The sequence below is a fragment of the Cibotium barometz genome, chromosome 62 (genome assembly GCF_041138505.1).
Source record: "Cibotium barometz isolate CiBa-2024 chromosome 62, ASM4113850v1, whole genome shotgun sequence".
NCBI lineage: Eukaryota > Viridiplantae > Streptophyta > Polypodiopsida > Cyatheales > Cibotiaceae > Cibotium > Cibotium barometz.
In genome coordinates this window covers 20,715,937-20,741,855 of record NC_141107.1, presented here as the reverse complement: position 1 = coordinate 20,741,855, position 25,919 = coordinate 20,715,937, and the positions used below count along the sequence as shown (strand labels likewise).

Below are 25,919 nucleotides of genomic sequence, written 5' to 3'. Positions count from 1 at the left end.
GGATGCTTGAGACTTATGCAACCATGTCCCGAAAGAGTATGTTGTCAAATTGTATGTGCATAAGTGAAGGGCTCAAGAGACCATACCAATGCTTACTATACCTCTATGCTTGCGAATATGCTTTGGTTGAAGTCCTCTTGATGCTCTTGTTGCTTATGGTGGTAGAGCACCTCACATGCCCGGATAGCACCACTTGCTCACCCAAAGAGTGAGACAGCCAAAAGCTTATGCCCTTTGCAAGAGGATTGCACTGTTTGAGGGGGTTTGCATGCCCTCAAACTAAATGCATTCTCCCCAAAGAAAATGAGGTTTGGCACTTACCTTTACTCACCTAAGTGGTTGTTGAATGTATGTCTTGTAAAGGATGCGGTTGGTCCCCCCAGTTATCCCTGAAAGTGGCCTACAATCAAGCCATCAACATCACTCAACCCACTTAACCCAAGAAATTTCAGCCATAGCATAAAATTAAGTGAATTTTTTAAACTTAAAAATAATTCAAATGGACTTAGGGGATTGTAGATGTTGCCAGGCTTATTCCGAATATGTCTCTAGATACAAGATCGGATGCTCGGTTGGAGAGGCAAGAGCGCCTGCAGGCAACTTTTCTACACTTTGTAAAACCTGCAAAGTAGCTTCCAACTCCCTCAATATCACATGGAATGCACACAGATCAATTAAAAGGAACTAAAAACTCTAAATCCATTCCAGAGAAGCCCCAAACAAGATTAAATCAAGTTAATCTCAATTAATATCTTAATCCCACTATTAATTACCTCAAATTTTCAAGAATGATTAAATGTGGGTTTGAGGCTTGAAATAACTCAATTTAGGTGCCCTGATTCCAAATCCAAGCTTGGATTTTGGGTTAGAGTCCTATTACTTGAGTTATTCAAGGATTAAGCTCACAATGCAAGCCTAAATGCATCTATTATGCTTAGAATGCAAAGCTACTGATTAGTATATGAATTAATTAGTTTGTTTTTAAGCTAAACAATAAACTTTGGGCCAAATAGACTCTATGCAAAAGGGCTTAAAGCCAAAAAATGAAAAAATAAATTTTTACCCAAATTAATGCACACGTAGAATTAAAAACTATGGAAATGCTAATCCAATCATTAATATAATCATTAGGAAGCAATACAGAAGCCTAAAACCTAATTATGAAAAATTAAAGGCATTTGGAATGGGCCTCCAAAAGCAAAAACGAATTTCTTTTATATATTTTTTAAATTTTTAACATAAACGAATCCCTCACCCTTTTCTTCTCCTTTTCTCTTTCCACCTTCACCTTATCCACACGGCTACACACATAGTGTAAGAAAAATAGAAGTAAATACTGTTGGAAATAAGTGCACACTAGGTGTACTATTTCTCTAGTCTAGTTTCAGTTGAGTCTTTGTGTCGTGAGTCTAGTGCCATGTGGCACCTCTACATTTATCTCTCTCTGTGGGACCACTCTACTAGCTGATTGTCTCTCTCTTTGTCTGTCTATGATCCACTCTTGTCCCTACCCTTGTGAACCCATATGAGGATATCACTTGAGGAGGGGTGTCTCAGGATCTTTTGTCTCTCATGTCTTGTCTCTCAGTCTATCAGTCTTTATGTCTGTCTTCTAGTCTTGTCCATCTTGTCTTCTAGCTTGTCTCTCAATCTTTGTCTAGTCTCTCTGTCTTGGTCTTATCTTTTGTCATGTTATAGTCTTGTCCTTTTGTCTTCCTCCTAGTGTCCACTTAAGGAGGGTGTTGGAAATAAGTGCACACTAGGTGTACTATTTCTCTAGTCTAGTTTCAGTTGAGTCTTTGTGTCTTGAGTCTAGTGCCATGTGGCACCTCTACATTTATCCCATAAGTCAGTCTACTCAATCTTGTACTTCTCACCTATATATTGTAGGTGTCACATCAATGAAAGAATCAATCTTGTGTCTTGTCTACACTCATCTCAAGGTAACTCTTTGTCTTTCATTTGTGTTCTTGTTTCATTTCTAGTCTCTTGCTTTCATATTTTCTACAAATACAAGAGAGAGAGAGCAATGGAAGAAAAAATGAACTGAGACTTGGCTTCATTCCCCAACATCGGTGCCAATGTTAAGCTTGTCTTAACCTACTCTCAAGAGAACACAACTCCCATGAAGGCTCAGCAAAAGAGAAAGCATAAAACTCACAAGTCATGGGGGATGCAAAACCAGCCTATCTTGAGCTTCCCAAGGGCGGCCCTACAACCTCTTGAGTAGAGGCCAGTTCCTTCTCACCTCCCAGTGTTTATCACCAACAAGGTGGAAGCATGTTAACCTGTTACAAAATAACATGTCTATGGACATTGCTAACTATCACAATTTTTAGCATTACCTCCTCTTTTTGTTTGGCAACATTTACCTCCTCTTTTTAAATGGTTATATGAAGAATTGTTTTTTTTGTTTTCTTTTGGGCCGTTACTGTGGTTACATAGGGTGAAGTGGGCCATCCAACGTGCCCTCTCTCTCTCTCTCTCTCTCTCTCTCTCTCTCTCTCTCTCTCTCTCTCTCTCTCTCGTTGAAGCTCTTGCATGCTATCTCTGTACTCATGCAACCCTAGCTTATGTGTCTTTGTCTGTGTTTTCTTGTCATCATAGCATCTCTCTCTCTCTCTCTCTCTCTCTCTCTCTCTCTCTCTCTCTCTCTCTCTCTCTCTCTCTCTCTCTCTCTCTCTCTGCTTATCTTCTTCTTTTTCAATTGCTAGATAGTGCATTTCTCTATTTTTCTCCCTCTCTCTTGCCCTCTTCTTTGCAGGCTTCTCACATTGCAAATCATGATCAACAATACTGTTGGATTGTCAGAGGAAAATTCCCATGTAGTAATTAGACAGTATGAAGCTATAAAAAAAAGAGAGCAACGGGCACGAAACAAATTAAAGAGATAGGCTGAAGAAGTGAATAGTGGTGCAGTTGTTGATGAGCAAAGAAAACGCAAGATATGCAGTGAAATAGTGAAATGCTTCATGGATCAAACAACAGGAATGGAACGCGAGACCAAGTGGGACATATTCAATTAGATGGTTCAACATCCAATGATCTTGGCACTGCAAGACAAATCATCTCACGAGAGGAGACTGAAGTCCAAGCAACCATTGTGGCTAATGTTTGAAACACATTGGCTAGTGTTAAACAGCCAAAATCTAAGGAGGAGCTATTTCTAAGGAGAAGCACGTTGTCTATGTTGATGATGTATTCACAGCATCATCAAACTACATAGGATCCTTTTCAAGATTGGGCTCTTCTTCCATAGTCTCAAAGGTATGTGTTTCCTTCATCTACACATCCTCTATGTTGTTAGACAGACTCCACACCTCTGGGTCCATGTGTATCTTGTCATCATCTTTGGCCTTGCTAGTGCTCTTCTCCTCCTTCATCTGCAAACAATCATCTTTACGAGCTGTTTTGCGTGAGGACCCCAACTTGTCTACAATAAACTTTCTTGCATAGAAAAAGAGTACATCACATCATTAATATAAAGCAAAAAGAAAAGGTTACATTATATCAATGATAAGTAGAGCTAATATACTGTTAACTAACAATGTTTGACAACTAGGCTATCATTCTACTAACTAGCACTTTCATGGTGCTAACTACATACTATTAACCAATAATTGTTTGCTAACAAGGACTACCATTCTGCTAATTAGCACTTTCATGCTGATAACTATCATTGTGATATTATTATCAAGCACTCATTGATAACTAGCACTATCATTATCTACCTATGTTTCATTGCTAACTAGCAATATTGTGTTGCTAACTAGCACAAATAGTTTAAACTGTTTGATAACTAGGACTATCATTCTGCTAACTAGCACTTTCATGGTGCTAACTACATACTACTAACCATATAATTGTTTGCTAACAAGGACTACCATTCTGCTAACCAACACTTTCATGCTGATAACTATCATTGTGATATTGTGATCAAGCAGTCATTGATAGCTAGCACTATACTACTAACTAGCATTATCATTATCCATTGCTAACTAGAAGTATTGTGTTGCAAACTAGCACAAATAGTTTACTAACTAAAACTGTTTGATAACTAGTACTATCATTCTGCTAACTGGCACTTTCATGGTGCTACTATATACTACTATTCACATTGTTTGCTAACTAGGACTACCATTCTGTTAACTAGCACTTTCATGCTGCTAACTATCATCGTGATATTGTTTGCAAGCACTCATTGCTACCTAGCACCAGGTCATGCTGCTAACTATCATTGTGATATTGTTTGCAAGCACTCATTGCTACCTAGCACCAGGTAATTGCTAACTAGCACCAGGTCATTGCTAACTAGCACTATGTCAGTGCTAACTAACACTCATTGCTAACTAGAACTATGTCATTGCTAACTAGCAAGAACATAGTGCTAACTAGCACTACCATACTGATGACTACTAGCACTCTTCAACTCTTAACTAGAAATCTAGGCTAACTATACTATCATACTGCTAGATAGTAGTATGATAGTGCTAAATAGCAGCAGTAATAGTGTTTCGTTGCTAAGTAGTAGTATTTAGTGCTAAAAAATCCAACAAAGGAGTCAATATACTACAAACAAGGAATTTACCTATGAATAGAGGTATTCCATGATCATAAGCACTCACAACCATGGACTTTGTTGATGATGGGATGGGTTGTAGGCAATTAGAATACCTACAACAACCATCCATTAGGTAAGTTGTTGCAAAGCACAATATATGATAAGGGTGTTTACATGGCAAAACCACCATCGACATGAAGTCCTCTGCCTGAAGTGAAAACCCGCACCTGACACATGTATTATCCAACTGTATAGAGAGGTAGTAGTTTGAACATTTGCTTGAGGTAGGGGTGGCACAATGGAAACATTATTTCCATTCGATATCTCTTTTACGAGCATGCATTGGCCTTCAAGGCGTCGGATAGTCCGGGTCTGTTCTACATGGTCAATCTATTTAGTAGGTGACTCAATATCTCTTTTACGAGCATGCATTGGCCTTCAAGGCATCGGATAGTCCGAGTCTGTTCTGCATGGTCAATCTACATGAAGACATGACAAACAACACACTAATTAGGTCTGAAGAGAGATAAGAAAAATCAAAATACAATACTTTAGGTGAAACACAATGCCTGCACGCATACCTCCAATGCAATGACCTTGTCTAGCAAGTTAGGGACTAGTGGCTTTTTCAACCGGAACACCTAGAAGCTGAAGTGTAGCTTTCGAGGAAGCTATGGTAGCTTCCAACTTTATGCATGCTTCATCAACCTCATTCGTACATTTAGGTAGGGCTAACAATTGATCTTGGGCAGATAATAGAGTTTGCCGAATATTATTGATGGCATCCGACATGGCCTTTGGTGCTCTGCAAGATGCCTTTGTCTTCTAGGTCCTTAACATGGTCCTCGGCAAAGCTGGCCCATGCTACAGTAATTGTTGACCTTCCCTCACCCTTTTTGTTGCCTAGTGGACATTTATGAACCACGTAGCCTTGTGCAAATAATAAGGTGATCTCTTGATTAGTGGGGGGTCGTTGATATACCTTATGGTGGAACACCATCATTTCTTGGAATGTCTCTTCTCGAATCTAATTACATTTGACTCTAGCCTCCTTAAAGATGGACAACCATTGATGTTTAGAGATTTGCTCATCCCTGAGTGTATGGGGATCGATTCCCTCCATGCTCAGACCATATTCATCATCATGAAACTCTTGCTTCATCACACAGAACTTCGTTTGTTTAGGGTAATCAACACGTGGAACCTTCCATCTTCTCACAGAGCCTGCAACAACAAACATATGACACCCTATTACAAGGGGGAAAATGGCACAAGCAACAACAAGCCTGTATGCAAAGCATGCAACATGCATGGTGCAACATACAAAGTTGTATTTTTACACACACACACACACACACACATAGAGAGAGAGAGAGAGAGAGAGAGAGAGACAGAGATCACGCAAGCTTCTGGTGTACGATTACATGGCAAACGGAAACCTTGATCAGTGGTTCTACACATCTCAAATTACAATGAGTTGGATTCAAGATAGCCTTGGGCGTAGCATGAAGCCTGGCCTACTTACACGAGAATGTAGCCACACCATCATCCATATGGACATAAAGCCTCAAAGCATACTATTAGGCAAAGATTTTAAAGCCAAAGTTTCTAATTTTGGGCTTTCTAGGCTGATGGTGGGCAGGGATGAAACCCATGTGGTGACTACCATGAGAGGCACAACAGGTTACTTAGCCCCGGAGTGGTTGACGGAGGTAGGTGTAATATCTGAGAAATGTGATGTTTTTAGCTATGGGAAGTTACTGCTGTGGAAATATTCGAAGGTGGGACGAACCTGGAGACTTCATTATCAAAGACAAAGAAGCTCTACTTTCCATCTTGGCTCTATCATCAAGTGGCACAATAGGGTGGGCTAGCTGATTTCAAGGAAATGACAAGGGTGGAGAGTAAAGAGGAGGTGCAACAAGCCAAGCCGGTGATGCGAACACACAAACCCGCTCATGTTCTGGTCTAGAAAATGGCATAAGCAACAAGAGTGTATGTAAAGCAAGCAACTTGCATTGTGCAACACGCAAAGAATGAGAGAGGGAGAGAGACTACTTGATGTAGCCATGGTAGATTTCTTTGCTGGAGGGGGCGAAACACTGACTTCTTGAGATTCTTTGTTTCGCATTGTTGTTGCCGAACTGAGGGCTATTGCTATAGGTCTTACTTCCCGCTTCCTCTTCTCATGGGTCCCCCTCCCCATGTTTGCCTATTCTATAAATTCCCAAGGGCCCCACATGAGCTAACTGTACAAAATCATGAAAGGGAGTTCTTCCACCTTCAACGTATGGCCATATGAGTATATCAAATTATTAAATGGAAATAAAAGACCATTTTTTATCAATTTATATCAATATATAAAACTTTATATCAATTTATAGTGCTAACATTTTTTGCTAGCAAATTCATACTAACACACACCAAAAGTGTAACAGGTTAACATGCTTCCACCCAACACTATTTATGCAAGATTTCTTGGACAACTCCCCTCACAGCTCCATAGCCATGGTGATGCAACTCAATATCCTGCAAACACACTCACACACACTAGCAAGAGGATAACAGAACAAGAGGCACACAAAGAGCCCTAAGATTGCACAAGGGAAGTGTGTGCTCTCATTCCTTACATTGTTATTTACACAAAACTTATAAGTGGCCATTGTGTAAAATGAGAACTATGTGCCTCTACACCTACTAGTGTACATGTGTATGTAATGCTGGCATCACACTTAGCTCGAACATCCCTTGTTTATATTGTGATGCGTTCATTTGAGCAACAAAAATCCGTAAAATGTTACATGAAGTGCTAAAAACCCGGTGATCGGGCGGTTTAAAAATTACAAGTGACCCTTTTGAAATAACTTGATGAATGATGACCACTTGCTTTGCTTAGATAGCCTTTGAAAAATATGTTGGTGGGCTTGCCTCAGCCAATTGCCCAATTAACCGCCATTGGAAATGCGATTAACAACTATCCAATACAATGAGTGTGTACTCTCAAAGAGCTAGGTGTAGTGGGAGGAGAAGGGGGCACCAAGAGGTACAACTAGCCCAATGGCCAATACAATGAGTATGTTCTCACAAAGAGCTAGGTGTGGTGGGAGGAGAAGGGGCTCAGAAGGGAGCACCTAGATGATGCCAAATCAAGCTTCACCACAAGTTCCTTTATCTCCTCATCCACATAAACCAATCGTGGGAAAACGAGGGAAGGCATTCCATAACCTGTGTGGTTCCCGTTCTTGTTCTGCAAATGTGCATCCTTGGCTAAAGGCATTCTAGGTCTAATTTTTTAGTAAATGAGATTTTTTGAATTTTTCTATGATCATATCATGTGCTTGCATCTAAAAGGCTTGGCAATATATACACTTGCATCTCCTTAGCTTGGAAATTATAGCCATCATAAATATATACACTTGCATCTCCTTAGCTTGGAAATTATAGTCATCATAAATAGCATCATAAACCTAACTAGGAGATCCTAATGGGTCTAGCATTGCCATCATAACATCATCATTGCCACATGAATATGTTTTTGAGGGAGGGTGTTAAAATATGCACCCAAATACTCATGTATTTAGCCTTAGGGGATAATAGGGCATATAGTCTAGACTTGATCAAAGGTTATTTATATTCATTGGCTCAGTAGGATGTCATTTACTAGAGAATCTCTACTTTTGCAAGTAAAAGGGCATTGACTATGATAAAACCTTTCCTCCCACATCACGTATGACTACCATTAGGTGTATAATCACAATTCGCACCATACCATGGTTGGCATGTATCATGACTACCTTCTTGAATGGTGATTTGCATGAAGAGGTGTATGTATCTCAAGCTCATGGTTTTGTTCCAGAGGGGTAGGAGAAAAAAGTATGCAGGCTATAGAAAGCTTTGTATGGCCTTAACAGGCTCCCAAAACATTAATGCATACTTGGTTGCACATGGTTTTTGCAATAGTCCAAGTGAAAGTACCCTCTATGTCAAAAAGACTAAAGAGGAATTTTTGGTCATCGTTCTATACGTTGATGATAGACATGCTGCTCACAAGCAGTGAGGATGAAAAGACTTCAGCCTTCCAAGGCTAAATTACATGCATCATTTGAGATGATAGATTTGGGCATGTTGCATTACTATTTGGGCATTCAAATTCTTTAGTGTGATGATGGTATTGTCATGTTGTAGTTGAAGTATATATACAGAAGTTCTTGAAGAGATTTAATCTTGAAGATTGTAAGCTTCTTGCTATACCAATAGAGACAAGTGCCAAGCTTAGTCTCTAGTATCCAATTGACCCTTTTGATGACATGATGTATCAGCACATTGTTGGATGACTGATTTACTTATGCTACACAATGCTAGACATTCAATTTGAGGTCTCCCAATTGAGCAGATTTATGCACAATCAAGGTACCAGGCATTAGCAAGATGTCATGCAAGTTTTTTGCTACTTGCGTTGCACCCAGTACCTTGGATTGTTCTATCCCAGGGGGGTGAGTCACAACTATATGCCTTCAGGGACTCTAGTTAAACTGGATGTTACGACACCACAATGTCCATTAGTGGATTTTGCTTCCATCTTGGTAATTCATGTATTTCATGGCTCAACAAGAAGCATCCCCAATAGCGGCCACTTCAAGCTATGAAGCTATGTATATGGCAACTTTTCCAGCTCTAGTTGAGTGTGTTTGGCTTATACATAGTCGTCATCCACTACCATATTCACTGACAGTTAGAGTGCATTGGCAATTGTGAGGAACCCTCTATTCCATGCTCGACACTAAGCACATTGATATCATTATGTCTGGTAGAGACTATCTGCTGCAAGTGAGATCAGCTTGGTTTATGTGCCTACACATGACAACATGGCATATTTGTTTAGGAAGGCTCTTTCTTAAGAAAAGTTTGAAATTTTTTGTAAATATTTGGGCTTATTGCCTTTTGGGTATTGATCAGCCATATTTATGTGCATGTTTACATCATCACCCTAGGGGGGATTTGTAGACTATATGACATGGTATTGATATGTGAACTGATCGACGAGGACCAATGACACTTTTTCCCTCTTTAGGAGGTTTTTTCCTACAACCATGTGAACACCCACATATCCACATATCCACATTATAGGATGTACTTCTGTTTTGTACTTTGTACACATTTCATTACCAAAAAATCTATCAAGTTTTGTGCTCTCTTCCCTCTCACGCTTCTCTACATCTCCATGATTATGTGTGTGTATGTGCGTTACTGCTAGTCCATCCTTGAACCTAACAAATTGATGGGAGAATGTCTCTTAAAACATAGTTACAAAGAAGCAATGAATTGCTTGGTTAATATGAGGATAAAATGCCTTGAAAAGAAACTCTGAACAAAACTAGGACACCTTAAAGCACTCATAGCATATCTCCTCCTTTCATTTGAATACGTAGATAGTTAGGGCTTTGGCCTTGTTGAAACCAAACTATGTCATAGTTATGGGATCAGCAAGGAAAGATTTAGATGACCCAATTAGCCTGTAAGAAAAACTGGAATTTATATCTCCTACACCTATCTGTCACCATCATCTCATTAACCTTTAGTGCATGCTAATGTGTTACCATCTCCTTTGACTGATTATCATAGCCTCCACAGAATGCTAACATGTCTGTTTGTTGGTCATCTTGCCTAGCTCCATCTAAATGGCTTTCCTAAGACTAATGTCTAAGAATAGCATCCAAGTGTTGTTCTCTAGTACTTTTTGTTTCCCAAAATCAATCTACGGGCTCTACTCTGCCTAGAAAACAAGTCATTCACCACATGAAGGATGTTACACTCGCTTAAAGCAACAATAGTAGCCAAAGAAAGGAATCCAAGACATGTGTCATGACGTGATAGCACTAACATGGTTCAGGTTGTATGACCTTTAAACCCTACTCTAAGATGATCATATTGTATGAGATTGCTCGAACGTGGGGGTTTTGGGCTGTTTCAAGGGGTCCAAAACACTAAAATACATTTCAGCCTTTCTCATTTTTAAAACTCCGCATTTCAGCCATTTCCCCAACAACACCTATAGTTTCCCACGCAGAAACCCCGATTTCAGGCTTCATTTTAATAGCATAGATTCTCTTTTGTTCTTTATTTTGACCTATCTCCTTTCGACCCTAGTCTATCTTCATTTACTCTCCTATCTCCATGTGTTTCTCCTCTCCCTTATCTCCTCCCCCTTCCCCTTTTTTACATCTCCCTAGATGATGTGACATTTCCCTGGTTCGGCCCTCTCAAAAATGTCATTTTTGTTTATGTTCCCTTTTTGTTTTTGTTTTTGTTTCCCGTAATTATGACTTAGGTCATAGATAGAACAAGATGAGCTTCAGGGATATCTCACAGCAACAAAAAACATCATGCATTTATGTGAACATCCTTTCACAGTACATATGAAACCCCTCATTAATTCCAAAAAAGTAACATCGTGCTGCAAAGAAGAGTAGTATGCTTATACAAGTGAGTTTTCTTTTGGCAATTATCAAGTACAACTACACCTTATTGCTTTGTAGATTCTTCCTCATCAAAATCATGCCTTCCTCTAAACGGTGGATTTTTCTCGTGTAGCGTTATGAATAGGAATTGCTCCAGCAATACAATACAAACGCAATCCTTGCATAAACAAGGAGTAGGTAGTCATCCCGGACTACATGAATGCAAAGACTTTTTGACTTACATGCCTTGAATCTCTATTCAAATCGCGGTGGGATCAATCCAAGGACCTATAGTCATCATCTCCTCGGTAGGGCTTTCAGCTAGAGTCTAAACATGTAGGGAAAAACAATAAAGCATTTACTCCCACCAAATACATGGCTGACTAAATCATGGACAATCTAGTAGACCTGATTAAATACCATAAGCTCCACCCACCTAAGCCTCTCGCCCCCATTCCTCCTCCTTCCACTTAAGTATCGTTAGAGATGCCATTGAGACAGGATGTAGAATGGGAGAGCATACGATCATGATTGGCCACTTACCGAGCATTTCTCCCATGCCAGGCCACATGAGATTGTGCAACTAGAGATGGGGACTATCCCTATCGTGACATAGGCTCTTTTCTAGTCAATACATCTTGCACAGATTATGGGAGCTCCCACCAGATAGATACCCCCGGCTTGCCCTAGAGTCCTCAAGACAATTGGCACTTGATGGAGACATGCAGTGTTGGTATGCACAGGTGAGCACTTGGTTTGGTGTGCATGGCATGCAAATGGGGGCACTCCCACCATTTCAATACAACATAGAGGCCCCTTCCTTTGCTCTCAGCCACACAGAACTGAATAGGGTGATTGAGAAGGATATTGTGAGATTGGATACTCAGAGAACCTGGCATCCACCCCTCCAACCCGAGGGACGAAGATGGCTTTCTACAGAGACCATCTTCTTCACATGGCTTCATCATACGTTCGCACTACATGGATACACATCTCTCATTTGGAGTGCAGTGTGCGATTGGACAGATTCACACTCATCCCACCAATTGAGAGTGGAGACAACCAAATATGGGTCGAGAGTAGCTACACCACAAGACAGGACATGCCAACTTTGCCATATAGAGGCTGTGAGATTGAGGCACATTATACATGCAGATGCCTAGTATACTATGAGATCACGGGGAGGTTCCACTACCTCTTCTAAGAGGGATTTGGACCACTCTCTAGGATCATGGATTTCTAGACCAGAGATGCATGGGCTCTTTCTTCTGGAGCTCTGTGGACACATGGAATCCCTATTGCGTGACCCAGATCACCTCACCCGCCCAAGGACCAACACAAAGAGCTCTCACTAACTTCTTCCAGGCTATAGCCCCTAATAGCGGATCCACCCACTCCCCTTGACCTCCACGTTGATGCAAGAGCCCAGCCGAGAAGAGTGACATTAGACAAAGCCACCAAGCTATGCATAGCCTAATGCCCCCTACACTACATAGTGACTGTTGCCCACACTCACGTCACCTCAGGAGGATTAGAGCCATCATTTCCCACCACGACAGGACTTTCTCTCGCCAACTTAGCCTCACTACATTGCGTACCATGTTACAGCGCCCTATGCAAGATATTCTTAGTTGATGCAAGAGCTTGAGACTCTTGGATATTTTCTTTTAGTTTTACTTTCAATACCATGATGATGTATTCTAGACATGATGTAACATTTTGGTCTCATAGGTCATTTTGGCCTTTTGAAGACGTTAATACAACTCTCTCTCTCTCTCTCTCTCTCTCTCTCTCTCTCTCTCTCTCTCTCTCTCTCTCTCTCTCTCTCTCTCTCTCTCTCTCTATGGCGTGACCTTCAAAACCTGTTCTGGCTATGGCATGACATTCCGCCCCACTACTGCTCACACTTTACGTAGGTGACTCCTCTTCGTCGCCATGTGCAGTCCCACCACCTTCTCTCTTCGTCGCCCTGTGTAATCCCACCATAACTCTCTTCGCTACCCCTGTTCTGGCTGCTCGTGCACTGCACGCCTTGTTCTGCCATTTTTGCACAGGTCAAGGCAACAAGGCAGCCCTCTTTGGGCCCCAAGGGGGGAAATACCCCTCCTCCTCTCTCTCTCTCTCTCTCTCTCTCTCGCTATTGTGACAGTCCACCCGCAGAGATCTAAGAAACTTACACCATATTATGCATGAGTGAAGGAAAACTATATAAAGCAAGTGGGCAGTCCTAGTTTTTTACTATTACTATGTGTTAAATTTAGACATAGTAAGGATATGCAATTGTTAAATTCACCTCATTACATGATATGCAATTGTTGTCCTTAAGTAAGGTGGATGAAGTTTAAAATCACTTACTCTTGATATCTCCCTCTTTATTTCATTACACAGTGCCAAAATATTAATGCATCATGGATAAGCATCACTCACTCACTTCTAAGAAAACTTGAATTTTAACTGGCTAAGTAAAAAATAGGTTAGTAAACTCACTTCTTAGAAACCTACTTTTCACTTATTTGTCATGGCTAGTAAAAAATACGTTTGTACACATATATCCAAACCATTTCTATTTAAAGATGAATATTTAATACCCCTATTGTAAGTCAAATATATAAACCATTTCTATATGTATACATACTTTAAAGATGGATATTTAACACCCCTATTGTAAGTCAAATATATAAACCATTTCTATATGTATACATACTTTAAAGATGGTTATTTAACACCCCTATTGTAAGTCAAATACATTGGTGGGGCTAATAAATGATGCACTGTGAAATGTGAAGATTGTGTGTAGATTTAAGTTTAAAAATACCCTCAAGTGCAAAAAGAATTTCATGCATATGTTTGTGATGCCCAATCAAGAGTCTCGGTACCCACCAACAAGAGCATTGGTACCCAACAAGAGTCTACTTCCTTTACACACATTCTGATATTTATCATTGTGTCATCCTTCAAATATAACAATTATGCATCTTCACCACACCACATAACAATCTCATAACTACCATTAATCATATTAAAATATGATTAAGTTCTTTGCAAAAAATAAGGCATGAGGTGATTGAGATGGCCACCATTGGTGTGGTCTAAAAAGCTTAACTTCCATGTGCCATTCTTTTCTTGTCCACCCCTAGGGTCATTTCAGAGATGACCACCATTGGCGTTGTCTTAAAAGCTTAACTTCCATGTGGCTTTCTTTTCTTGTCTACCCTTAGGGTCATTTCAGAGATGTATTTTTCAAGTTGCGTGTCATAATTTTAAAGAATTATGTAAATAAATTTAGAATTTTAAATGTGTGCTACAATATCAAAGCATTATCTGTAACAATCTCATGAGCTATGCTAGTGTCCCAATAGTACTATGGTGATGGCTTGTGAGTCAAGGATCATAACTTAGGAATTGGTAACCTTGGACCATAAGCTCTAGTGCTAGGGACATGTGAATTTATGTGGTATTCAAATCCAAAAGCGATCACTTTATGTATATTCAAAAAATTTGGTAAAAAAAGAATAGAAAAACAAACCCATTTTTTAGAACTTGGTCATACCTTGGTGATATAATTAGACATATCTTATTTAGGGCTAATATTATCATTCATATACCAACAAAACTAAGATCTCTTTCCTATATGAAATGGACCTTTTGATGGCCACATCTTCATTTAGGTTGCAACCTGCATTTTCATATTTCAATGCCATGTTAATTAAGGTGGCTCCCTTTTTGTCCTTTTGAAGAGCATAAATTCCAATGATAATTTATTTAAAAATATAAAATCATTTCTAATGCATTAGGTTTACTTGAGTCTTTAAAAAACCTATTGAGTTTCACATTGCATGTAAATTAGCATTAACAATTACGAGAGTAGTTGCATAACTTTATAAATCATTAATGTTTGGTTGCACTCGAGGCAAAGGGGATAGAGCTCAATCTAGTGAAAGAGTACCTTAACTAAGATCATCAAACTAGCTCGAGGACTCACATTATTACATGCTTGGCTGCACTTGAGATAAAGGGGATAGAGGTCAATCTAGTGAAAGAGTACCTTAACTAAGATGATCAAATGTTTGGTTGCACTTGAGGCAAAGGGGATATAGGTCAATCCAATGAAAGAGTACCTTAACTAAGATGATCAAACTACCTTAGGGAATTACATTATTACATGCTTGCCATTTCCAAGGCTATTTTTTAAACCTAAGGTTAAGTGTATTAATTCAATTCTTATGGGCTAGAAGTGATAGAGTCTCTCTACGCTTAACCTAAGGTTGAGTGAAGTGACTCAATTCTTATGAGCTAAAAGTGATAAGAGTCTCTCTACTTATGGCATACACTAATAAAGGAGATCAATTTGAAGGACTTCCATTATCCTTAAGCCATTCCAATCCAAGTAAGTAGAGCCTAAGGGCATAACCATATGTTTGAGTATATGGGTGTATGTGTGTGTATGGGTGGTGGGGGGGATGTGTGTACATGTGTGTTATTGACATATAAAAGCCTTGCATGTTTGATATATGCCTGTGTATATATATGTGCATGTGGGGTGGGGGTGGTGAGGGGCATGTGTGTGTGTGTGTGTGTGTGAAATTGACATATAAAAGCTTGCATATATGGGCCAACACACCAAATTTATTAGGGGATCCAAAGGATGGAGGCATTTGGGTAACTATAAGTATGAAGATGTGAAGTGAAATCTAAGAAGGCATGCACAATCTTCATGGAAAGGGAGAAAATTAGGTGTTAAAAGAAAGAATAAGGTTTTCGGAAGCAAGCCTTTCTCTTCATCCACAATGACATATTCTTTGCCATGGTTTAGAAAGGCTAAGCACGTTACATGAAAACTATTACTATAATGTGCGAGCTTGATGAACACTATTGGCACTATCTACCATTGGTCTTAGTGCACTAAAGGGCACATGGAGAACACAAGCTATAACATTAAAGTATATCTATGCCTATGCAATTTGTTGATTGCTTGATACATTTGTCATGGTAAATAGTCTACATACATGCCTACATAGTGATAGATCTTTCACCTTTGCATTAGAAACACACATGTGTCAACATCCTCACAATACCTAATGTATTCATTGATGGAATGAAAAATGAAAGTGTCAAGTGCACTTGAAGGTCTAAACCACTATAGATGCATTTATCAATAGAGTATCCAAGAGTCTTTTTTTTAAAATTTTAAAGATCCCTCATAACTATAGGCGCTTTCCCAATTCCTTTCTCATCTTGTCTCTTATATCTAGACGTATTTGATCATCCACTCTCCAAGCTCCTTTATTGATCACTTTTTAGGCACCATCATATGTTAAAGGAGTGATAACATCAACCAATTTCCTATGAATGTTCTCTTCTAAAAAGTAAGCCTAAATTTCTAGATTTTGCTTTTAAAAATCACTAGCATCTAGATTCTTCCTATACCACTCTTGCCAAATCACAAGAAGTATACTTTTCATAACTACTCTTGCCAAATCAAAACAAATATACTTTCAATAAATAGTGGTTGCTTTATTTTAAGCCTATGTGACTTGCCTGCATATCTGTTAAGTTTCTTTTTGAATTTATGATTATGTAGCCAAGATGAGGGGCCAATATTGGTCACACATGAGCCGAAGATAGGGGTTCTCCTGCATCCAAGTTGCCACTTCTTCACTTGCTGGGGAAGGTTTGTCTGCACTCAAGAGGATGACAAGATCCAAATTACCATGACCAATTATCGTAAGTTTCGAGCAATTAACCTTCTTTTGTGAATATGCTAGTCGAGCTTAGATCTCAAGCCACTCTTATATGCTCATTCTATCCAAGGTTCGTGTGTCCTGTTTCGTGCACTTTGGTGCTGTCATACTCGAAAAGTTGGGAAGTCCCGGGTGGACACATTCATGTCCGGATTGGTGCGCTTTGGTGCTACCATACGACACTAGTAGTGACCATGCTAGCTTGGCTCTATGACCTTCACATTCATGTACTTTGGTGCTACTATATGACACCAAGTGACCACGCTAGCTTGGCTCTATGACCTCGGTGAAATATTTTTACCTTTGGATTTGAGCCTTGAATCAGCGTGTGGAATTTCTAGGTCTCTCACGGCCACCTTCGAACAGCATGCGTGTGCCGGACCCCACATTCCAAAGGAAAAAAGAAAGATCTCAAAACAGGGCACCAAGTGGTTTTCTGTGTCAATGGGAGAACTCGAGCTCGCTGGCTATGGCCTCGGCTGTGGCGATGGCATGATCTGAACAGGTGGAAACCCAACCCTTGCATTTTCTTTACGTTTGGATGAAAGCAGCAGCCGAAAACAACTGCAACTTTTTCTGTCTGTCTTCCTTCCCCAACCCCAATTTTCTTAACCAGGAAAAGAAAACCTTTGAAAACCTATTCTTGGAAACCCTAAATAGCATTTATTCTCTACAGATCTGCAGAATCCCTATTACTCGGACGTTTTTCCGCTCTGTGAGGTGGTTTTGTATCCTTTTCAACCTGCATCAGGCCTTATCGATCCTTTGATACAGAGGTTTTCTCTCCCAGCTTATATGGGATCGCAAACCATGTTTTCGTTTTCCGCTGGAGGGGGCTCAGGCTTAGTTACATACTCTCCCATAGCCAGACAGCCTTCCATTTACTCTTCAACGCTGGAGGAGCTTCAGAATGTAATGAATGAACCAGGTAAGAAATTCGGCAGCATGAACATGGACGAGTTTCTTAAGAACATATGGGTAGCAGAAGATGGCCATTCCGTGGCTGCGGCTATGGTGTCCTCTGACCCTAGGGCTGGGACCCCGGCTCAGCAGCCGAGCCTGCAATGCCAGAAGAGCCTCGTTCTACCCCGTGCATTGAGTGGCAAAACTGTGGACGAGGTTTGGAAAAATATCCAGAGCCAGCTGCCCGATGCCCACTCTACAAACAAGCTGCAACAGGAGCTGCCGCCACCGTTGCAGCAGCAGCAGCCAGAAACCATGGGAGAAATAACCCTAGAGGATTTTCTGATGAGAGCTGGCATTGCCAGGGATGATGCTGATGGTGCCACCCCTGCCCCTTCCACCATCACCTCTGCCACAGTTCTTTCTACTACTAATGGCGCTGCCCCTAACCTTTACCCCCCTATCCCAACAAATGGTGCTCTTACCTCTACAGCTGTTGACAATTTGTCTGCAGCAGATTGGATGAACTTTGCTAATCACCAACATCATCAGCGATTGGTGCAGCAAGCAGAAGCTGCTGCTGCATTAGCAGTAGCCAAAAGGGGGGTCTCTCTCTCCTCTCCGATGTTGCCAGGTGGCAATCCCATGTACGACAGCATTCCTGATGGTGCAGGATATGGGCCAGGCAGCCATGCGAGCAGTCTAGCACTATCCCCTGCTGTCTCAGACTTCTCCATGCATGGTAAAAAGCGTATAGCAACTGAGGCTGTATTTGAGAAAACAGTGGAGAGACGGCAAAAGCGGATGATTAAGAATCGTGAGTCTGCTGCTAGATCCAGAGCCAGAAAACAGGTTAGGAGCAGATTCTGAAATTGTTATGAAGTAATTTTGTCAATGATGTTTTTACCTACTGGTGATATGCCTTGTGATTTTCCAGGCCTACACGGTTGAGTTAGAAGCTGAGGTAACTCAGTTGAAGGAGGAGAATGCGAGACTCCTGCAACAACAGGTGTGCTTTAGTCTTTTCTTTGGGTGCATTCTAGGCTTACGTGCTCTGCCATGGTGCTTGTCTTTTTTGACATTATAGCGTTGTGAATAAAATTCAACATTGGCATTTACCAGAGTAAATCAAGTATTCTAACTGCATGATTGTGTTGTGAAGTTCAAATCATACCAAATGTCTTTTGTACCTTGTATAAACTGTTTGTGAAACACATGACGAAGCTTCAAGTGCAAAGCCAAACTCTAGACATTGACAGCAAGCATGGGTGATTTGAGAGCATGCAAGGGACTTGTGATGTTTAGGCATATGGCATTTTTAATTGAGGCACGATTCTCAAAAATTTCATGGGGACAACTGCAAAAGGTTGTGTTCTTATCACATTGAAGTAAGCACTTTTCAAACCTCTTGAAAGATGATTTTAAAGCTGGATTTTAGCTTCTAACACCCTCCTACTTTTAAGGAGCTGCTTTCCTACACATTACCTGGCTCATTCATGAACTAAACTGAAGATTGGGCGTGATCAGTGCTCACACATGCACAAAGTTCTAGTAGCAAGATATACTTTAATGCCGATCACGGATACCTTACGAAACCATTGCTTACAAGTGGTGTTGAATGGGTAGGCGAAGGCGAATGTCTGATTTGTTCCGATAAAGTCCTTTTACAAACAGCCTGCTGGTAGGTCAAATCATGGTTGGTCAGTCCCCCCTGATCTTCCCATACTGCTACTGTCCTACCTATTGAAAATGGTGAGCCATAGGAACTTGCACGCTGAGAGACTATGGAGGATGAAAGCTCTTCATGGTGTGAGCAGAGAAAGAGAGAGAGAGAGAGAGAGAGAGAGAAAGGCTCTTAGAGTATTTGCACAACTCAATGATGTTTGATTGGCTGATCCATAATCACCAAGTACAATTCTCTAGAAATGCAAAAGTGGATTGATAGATTTTAAAGCATCACATGGAAAGAACAAATGCTAGAGGAGAAGACATAGCTTTTTGTGTCTTGCGAACTTCCTCACAAGATTTCGGAGCGGAGGCACGGTCGGTGACGAAGGCTCGTGTCGATGTGAGGCAAAGGCACTCCGTGAGGTGGTCAGTGTCGAAGGCTCTCGTCGTCGGTGGATGTAGAGGCACTGCGAGGTCGTAGTGTGCAGCGAAAGGTGAAGTGATGCAAGCTCTGATGACAAGGGTGCTGCGGTACTTGAAGGGTGATGAAGAGTAGAGAGGGCTGCCGTCCTGAGTGGTGGTGGTGCAAGCTTTGGTGACAAGGGTGCTGCAATACCTGAGTGGTGGTGAGGAGCAAAGAGGGCTGCCGTCGCGAGTGGTGGAAGTGGTGCAAGCTTTGGTGACAAGGGTGCTACAATACCTGAGGTATGGAGAGGAGCAGAGAGGGCTGCCGTCCCAAGTGGTGTGAGATGGTGAGCAAAGAGTGTGCTGCTGCCCCAAGGTAAACTGTAGAAGAAAAACGATGATGAACTGTAGCAGAGAGTGAGCTGCTGTCCCAAGGTATGTACTGAGGATAAAATGCTGAGGTGCTGTACTGTGTAGCAGAGAGGGCTGCTGTCCCATAAGCTGAGGATAAAAATGCTGATGTGCTGTGTGTAGCAGAGAGGGCTGCTGTCCCATAAACTGAAGATAAAAACGCTGATGTGCTGTGTGTAGCAGAGAGGGCTGCTGTCCCATGAACTGATATGAAACGCTGATGTGCTGGAGTTGATAGGCGAGGATGATGAATCAGATGCAGTATAGGCATGGCAGCAACAGCAGAGCAGATCATGATGTGGTACCAGATGTGAGCAATGAAGTACAAAATGCTGAATGAAGAGGCTATGCTATATATATGGTGGTGTGTTGCTGGTCGGCCAGCAGCAAGACACAAAAAACATGAAATAACGGCGAGGCCAGGGGCTGTCGGCCAGCAGCAAGACACAAAAAACATGAAATAAAGCCAATAAAATCCAGAAAATTCCCCTTTTTAGGGCTGGATAAATACCATTTTCACACATGGACCTCTAGGATAACCTGCATGTAGAGTAGTAGTTGGGAAGCCTTGCAAGTACCAACATTATTCAGATGGTAGACGTTTGATACCATGTGAAAGTGTGCATAGGTGGAAACGATCACAATAGACAAAGGAGAGAGAGTCAGAAAGAGAGAGGAAGTAGGCAATGATCAAATTCTTATCATAGCAAAGAGGTTACAAGGGGTAGTACAGCCAACAGATGGGCGAAAGTACATATGCGCTGAGATTGATTGATTACAAGTGGGAGAGTGGCCCTTTATATAGGCGGGCAAGAGAGTTGGCCGATTGGCTCCATGAACTTGGCCGCCAACATAAATCAGCCACCACGACCATAGTAAAATGGGCCACGCCCTTTATACAAAATCTGTTCCCACACTAGAGATGCACATATTTTAACAGCTTGTGCAAATTAGAAATCGACCAGGAGCAAGGTAAACTAATTGAAGTGGAATTGGATAGTGGAAAGATTCTTTGTCATGCACCATGAGACGGACATAATTCAATTCTCTTTAGATGGAAACTCGACCAAAAGTAAGTTTAGAATTCTGTCCTTGGGCGTATATGATGGAATTCTTGGGATGGATTAGCTTACTCAAAATCAAGCTGACATCCATTGCCACAAGGGGACTTATCTTATCTTATCCAGATATAAGGGGGTGTTCACACCTAAGTAGGTGTTCACACTCACATACATATGAATAAGTCTACACATACACACTTAACCCTTTTGAGGCTGTTCACACACAGACACAAATAGGATGGACACACATATGAAGACTCCGAATACCCAACAATGTTCTCTTTGGGGCAAAGGAGGTGAGACCCAACACGAAAGAAAGACACTACCTTCTAACCCCATCACATGCTGTGTCGGAGCCGAGTCATCATGTACACGTCCTGTGTCATGATAGCCCTCTCTCTAATCACAGTGTGCAATTGAGGCATTAAGGTGAGCACTTTATTTTTTATTTTTTCTGAAAAAAGATCCTTCAATTAGTTAAAGAAAAAACAGCCGCAAAGGGCTAAGTACAACAACGATGGGCTAAATATAGCCTCACCTCATATAAGGGCCGGAGACAAATGATCAAAGAGAAAGAGATGCTTCTTCTCCGGCTGGCCGTTCTGTGAGGAGAAGTGTATCTCATACAGGGGGAGGGGGGAGGGGGGGGGAACTGTTAGAAGTCATCTCCTGTCTAGATTTATACACCAGGGCCTTTGTTGTGGGTGTGCCCGCCCTTATCAGGTGTTTTATCATTTTTCCTCACTCCCAGCATTTTTTCCCTATTTTTTTCCATTTTTCTGTGGCTTGGGAGGCAGCCCTGTAGTGGCAGGTGGACACTGAGCCTGGCCGACTGCATCTGTGTGATAGCCGACTGCACCTCATGAGTCGTGGGACTCTCCTGCTGCTGGCCGACTTATCTCGATGCTGGCCGACTGTGTTTTATCCAGTCGTGAGGTTCCTGTGTCCAGTCGGCTGCCCTACAGCAGGCCGACTGCTGATGTGGGGGCATATATATAGGCCCCCAGCCCCCATACCTTATTTGTATCATAGTTGGGATCTTCTTGTGTATATCAGAGCAGAGTTACACGCCTACTTCTCTCTCTCTCTCTTGTGCTGTTTTTCTGCCTGCGTTTTTGCTCTTGTGTTCAGATCTGGTCATCATCTCCGCTGCGTATTCTGACATGGTATCAGAGCCCTAGGCTCTAGATAGGTCTTGGGATTTGTGTGAGCAAGAGGGAGACTGTTTTGTGGCTGATTGGTGGACTGTTTTGGGCTGATCGGGAAGAGAAGGTGCAAGAGGAAGGCGGGCTGATTTGCTGGACAGCCACTTGCAGGTTTTAGTTCTTCTTTGTTTCCACCCACCCACCCTTTTCAGAGTACCTCCCCGCTATGGTAGATCTGTTTGAGATGGCCGAGAGACATGTGAAGATCCCGACACTCCCCACGTTCCCGGTGGACCGTCAGTTGGACGGGAGCAACTACGGCATATGGAAGGTGATGATGGAATCTGTTCTGGAGTCTTACGACCTCGCCGATTTCGTCGTTGTTGGTGTTCCACGGCCGGAAGTAGAGGAAGGGGAGTTACCGTCGATCCGGAAGGACCGGGAGGCCCAGACACAGATGTGGGATCGTGTCAACGCCAGGGTCCGTTCGTTTATTTTCCTCAACTGCACACCACAGGTAATCAATCATGTAAAGTATATGACGCTGCCCAGAGGTATATGGCAGCATTTGGCCTCACTTTACAACAGGGTATCGCCCATGAAGAGGATTTCCTTGGAAGTACAGATGCGGGTTATGAGCCCTACAAAGTCATCGACGATGCGGGAGCATATTAACAAGCTGCAGGCTCTTCAGCAGGAAGTTCTTCAGGCTGGGAAGGAGATATCGTCAGAGGACATGGCCATCACGTTGCTGTCACATTTGCCCTCTTCGTACTCAGCATTTTACTCCTCTTTGATTACCAGTGGCAGGCTCAGCACCATCACGTGGGAGGAGCTTGTGCCCATGGTCCTGGACCAGGAGGAACGATTCACGAACCCTCCCCAGGGTGGAGGTTCGGAGGCCTTAACTGGCCAACGGTCGAAAGGCCGTAACTCGGGCAAAGGGAAGGCTTCATCGGAGAAGTCTTCTGAGAAGAAGTCCGACGCTGACCGCGAGAAACTGAAGGCAGAGAGGACCTGTAATGATTGTGGCAAGAAAGGCCACTATTGGAGGCAGTGTCCCAAGCGGAAGACCGAGAAGGGAAGATTCCTCCGCAACAATCATGAAGACCCTGGCTTTTGTGCACCTGGAGGTGATGGACATCGATGCTTCATTTTCTTCAGGCAGGGAGGAGATTGGAGGACTCTCCGCAACGGATGCTCGGGGAGTGGATTCTCGATAGTGGTGCTTCCAGGCACATGACTCCTTCCCGTTCCGGTTTACAGGATCTTTGCAGGCTTTCTGGTCATATTCTTACTGGTGATACATCCACTATCCCAGTTCACAGTGAGGGCAGGATGGAGATAGTTCCTGATGGCAGAGGGGGGAAGCATTCCTCCCAGGTGTTGTATGTTCCGGCACTTGGTTTTCATATGTTGTCAGTGCATCAGGTTTGCAAGACTGGCGTACGGGTGGAGTTTGATGAGCATTTTGTTGCTCTCCGGGATAAAGCAACAGGCCAAGTGGTTTGGGAAGGCGGAGTGGAGAATGGAGTTTACAGGCTTTCAGCACTCCCTCTCCCAGGTCCTCAGGATTGTGATGAGTGGCAGTCTGGTAATGGCTACTCAAGTGTGGATATGTTGCAGGAGCGGGCTTTCCGAGACCAGGTGGTGGATAGCTTGCCAGTAGATGGCAGCAGTTGGCAGGAACTTTCCAGTACTGATGTTGGTAGTTCTTGTGTTCGACAGTCAGAGGAAGCTAAACAGGTCACTTATGCTCTGATGTCTCGTAGTGTTCGGGACATAGAACTTCCAATAGTTGAGGATGTTCTTTCCACGGGGACCTTTCGGAAAGCCAGGCAGGTGGCAGGTGCTTACTTGCAGAAGGAGGTGGTTTCTCCAGGCTTTGTGGTCCCGGATTCAGAGGGGGTGGTTGACAGGTTTCAGAAGGCCTTGCGTGGTCTTCAGCAGGTTTCCAGGACTTGTTTGTGCACCGTAACAGGTGTTGATCCTTGTGAGCAGTGTGATGCCTTTTTGACTCAGAAGCTGTATGGTTCATTGATCTGGTTGATGGACACCAGATTGGACGGGAGCTTCCTGATGAGGCAGTTGAGCTCATGGTTGCGGATGACTCTTTGGGAGGCAGGATTGCGTTTCCTGTGGTTTCTGCGGCATGCAAAGGATCAGGGACTCTTGTACACAGGAGGGGGATTGTTGGATGGAGTCCCACTCCACGGTTGGAGTGACTCAGTTTGGGGAGGAGATCCGGACACGAGGGGATCTACTTCAGGCCCAGGAGCAGTTTTACGGAGTAGCAGGAGGAGGTTACATGGCAGGTTTGGGCTTCCACTGGAGGAACCCATGGTCATCCAGAGGCACTTTGTTCGTGAACAGATCGTTGCTGATGACATCTTGCTGGAGTTCTGTTCGACGGAGGACAGTACGGTGGACCTCTTCACGAAGTCGCTCTCTCAGGATTTGCTCAGGCGGCACCCCAGCTCCCAGTGATTGGTTACACAGCCAGGAGCTGAGAGGGGATGTTAGAAGTCATCTCTTGTCTAGATCTATACACTAGGGCCTTTGTTGTGGGTGTGCCCGCCCTTATCAGGTGTTTTATCATTTTTCCTCACTCCCCGCATTTTCCCCCTATTTTTTCCCATTTTTCTGTGGCTTGGGAGGCAGCCTTGTAGTGGCAGGTGGACACTGAGCCTGGCCGACTGCATCTGTGTGATAGCCGACTGCACCTGATGAGTCGTGGGACTCTCCTGCTGCTGGCCGACTTATCTTGATGCTGGCCGACTGTGTTTTATCCAGTCGTGAGGTTCCTGTGTCCAGTCGGCTGCCCTACAGCAGGTCGACTGCTGATGTGGGGGCATATATATAGGCCCCCAGCCCCCATACCTTATTTGTATCATAGTCGGGATCTTCTTGTGTATATCAGAGCAGAGTTACACGCCTACATCTCTCTCTCTCTTGTGCTGTTTTTCTGCCTGCGTTTTTGCTCTTGTGTTCCCAGATCTGGTCATCATCTCCGCTGCGTATTCTGACAGGAACAACCATACAAGTGGTCTGTAATGCCAAATGGGGTCACCGCCTCTATCTGTGAGGAAAGGGCCAGGCCTCCAAATCTCAAGAAGGCTTCCCGCCGCTTCTGCTTGCGGTCAGAACATCCCTGCAGCTTCCCCCACTGACTGCAGAGGGTTTGAATGATATCGAGCCATATGCTCCTGATAGTCTCAGCCGACGGAGTGTGGGTACCCTCGATGGCCTCGCTACATCTAGCACGCTAGATACGCCAGGCTGCTATGCTACTGCAAATCTCCCATCGCTGGCATGAGCTTGGTCGCCAAACACCTATTGGTGGGGCTATGACTGGTACTACTGCAATAAGATGGTGGGAGACTTGAAGGGCAAGTCCTCCCCCATCCTTCTCGTAAGTCCTGACCACTCTAGCCTTGGTGGCCTAAGCGACAGTACCCCAAGTGATGATCCGGGTCGATGCCCTGCTCGTAGCGAAGATACGGAGAATTTGTTGCCAAATTTGCTGAGCCTTCAGGCAATCCCAAAGGCCATATTGCTGAGACTCT

At 42.8% G+C, this 25,919-nt stretch overlaps 1 protein-coding gene across 3 annotated transcripts in view; it reads left to right on the top strand.

The window, feature by feature from the left end:
* The first annotated feature begins 17,053 nt into the window (after positions 1–17,053).
* LOC147604230 (ABSCISIC ACID-INSENSITIVE 5-like protein 2) overlaps positions 17,054–25,919 on the top strand; it is a 29,967-nt gene continuing 21,101 nt past the window's right edge. The window contains exons 1-3 of one of the 3 annotated variants that reach the window (XR_015265420.1): positions 17,054–18,515; positions 18,601–18,672; positions 18,826–19,051. Coding sequence is in view for 2 of the 3 variants with exons in the window: in XM_086795375.1 (XP_086651501.1) it covers positions 17,556–18,515; positions 18,601–18,672 (1,032 nt within the window). In the remaining variant the exon portion in view is untranslated. The remainder of the gene's footprint in view (positions 18,516–18,600; positions 18,673–18,825; positions 19,052–25,919) is intronic. The other 2 variants (XM_086795375.1, XM_086795374.1) reach the window with 2 other exon arrangements.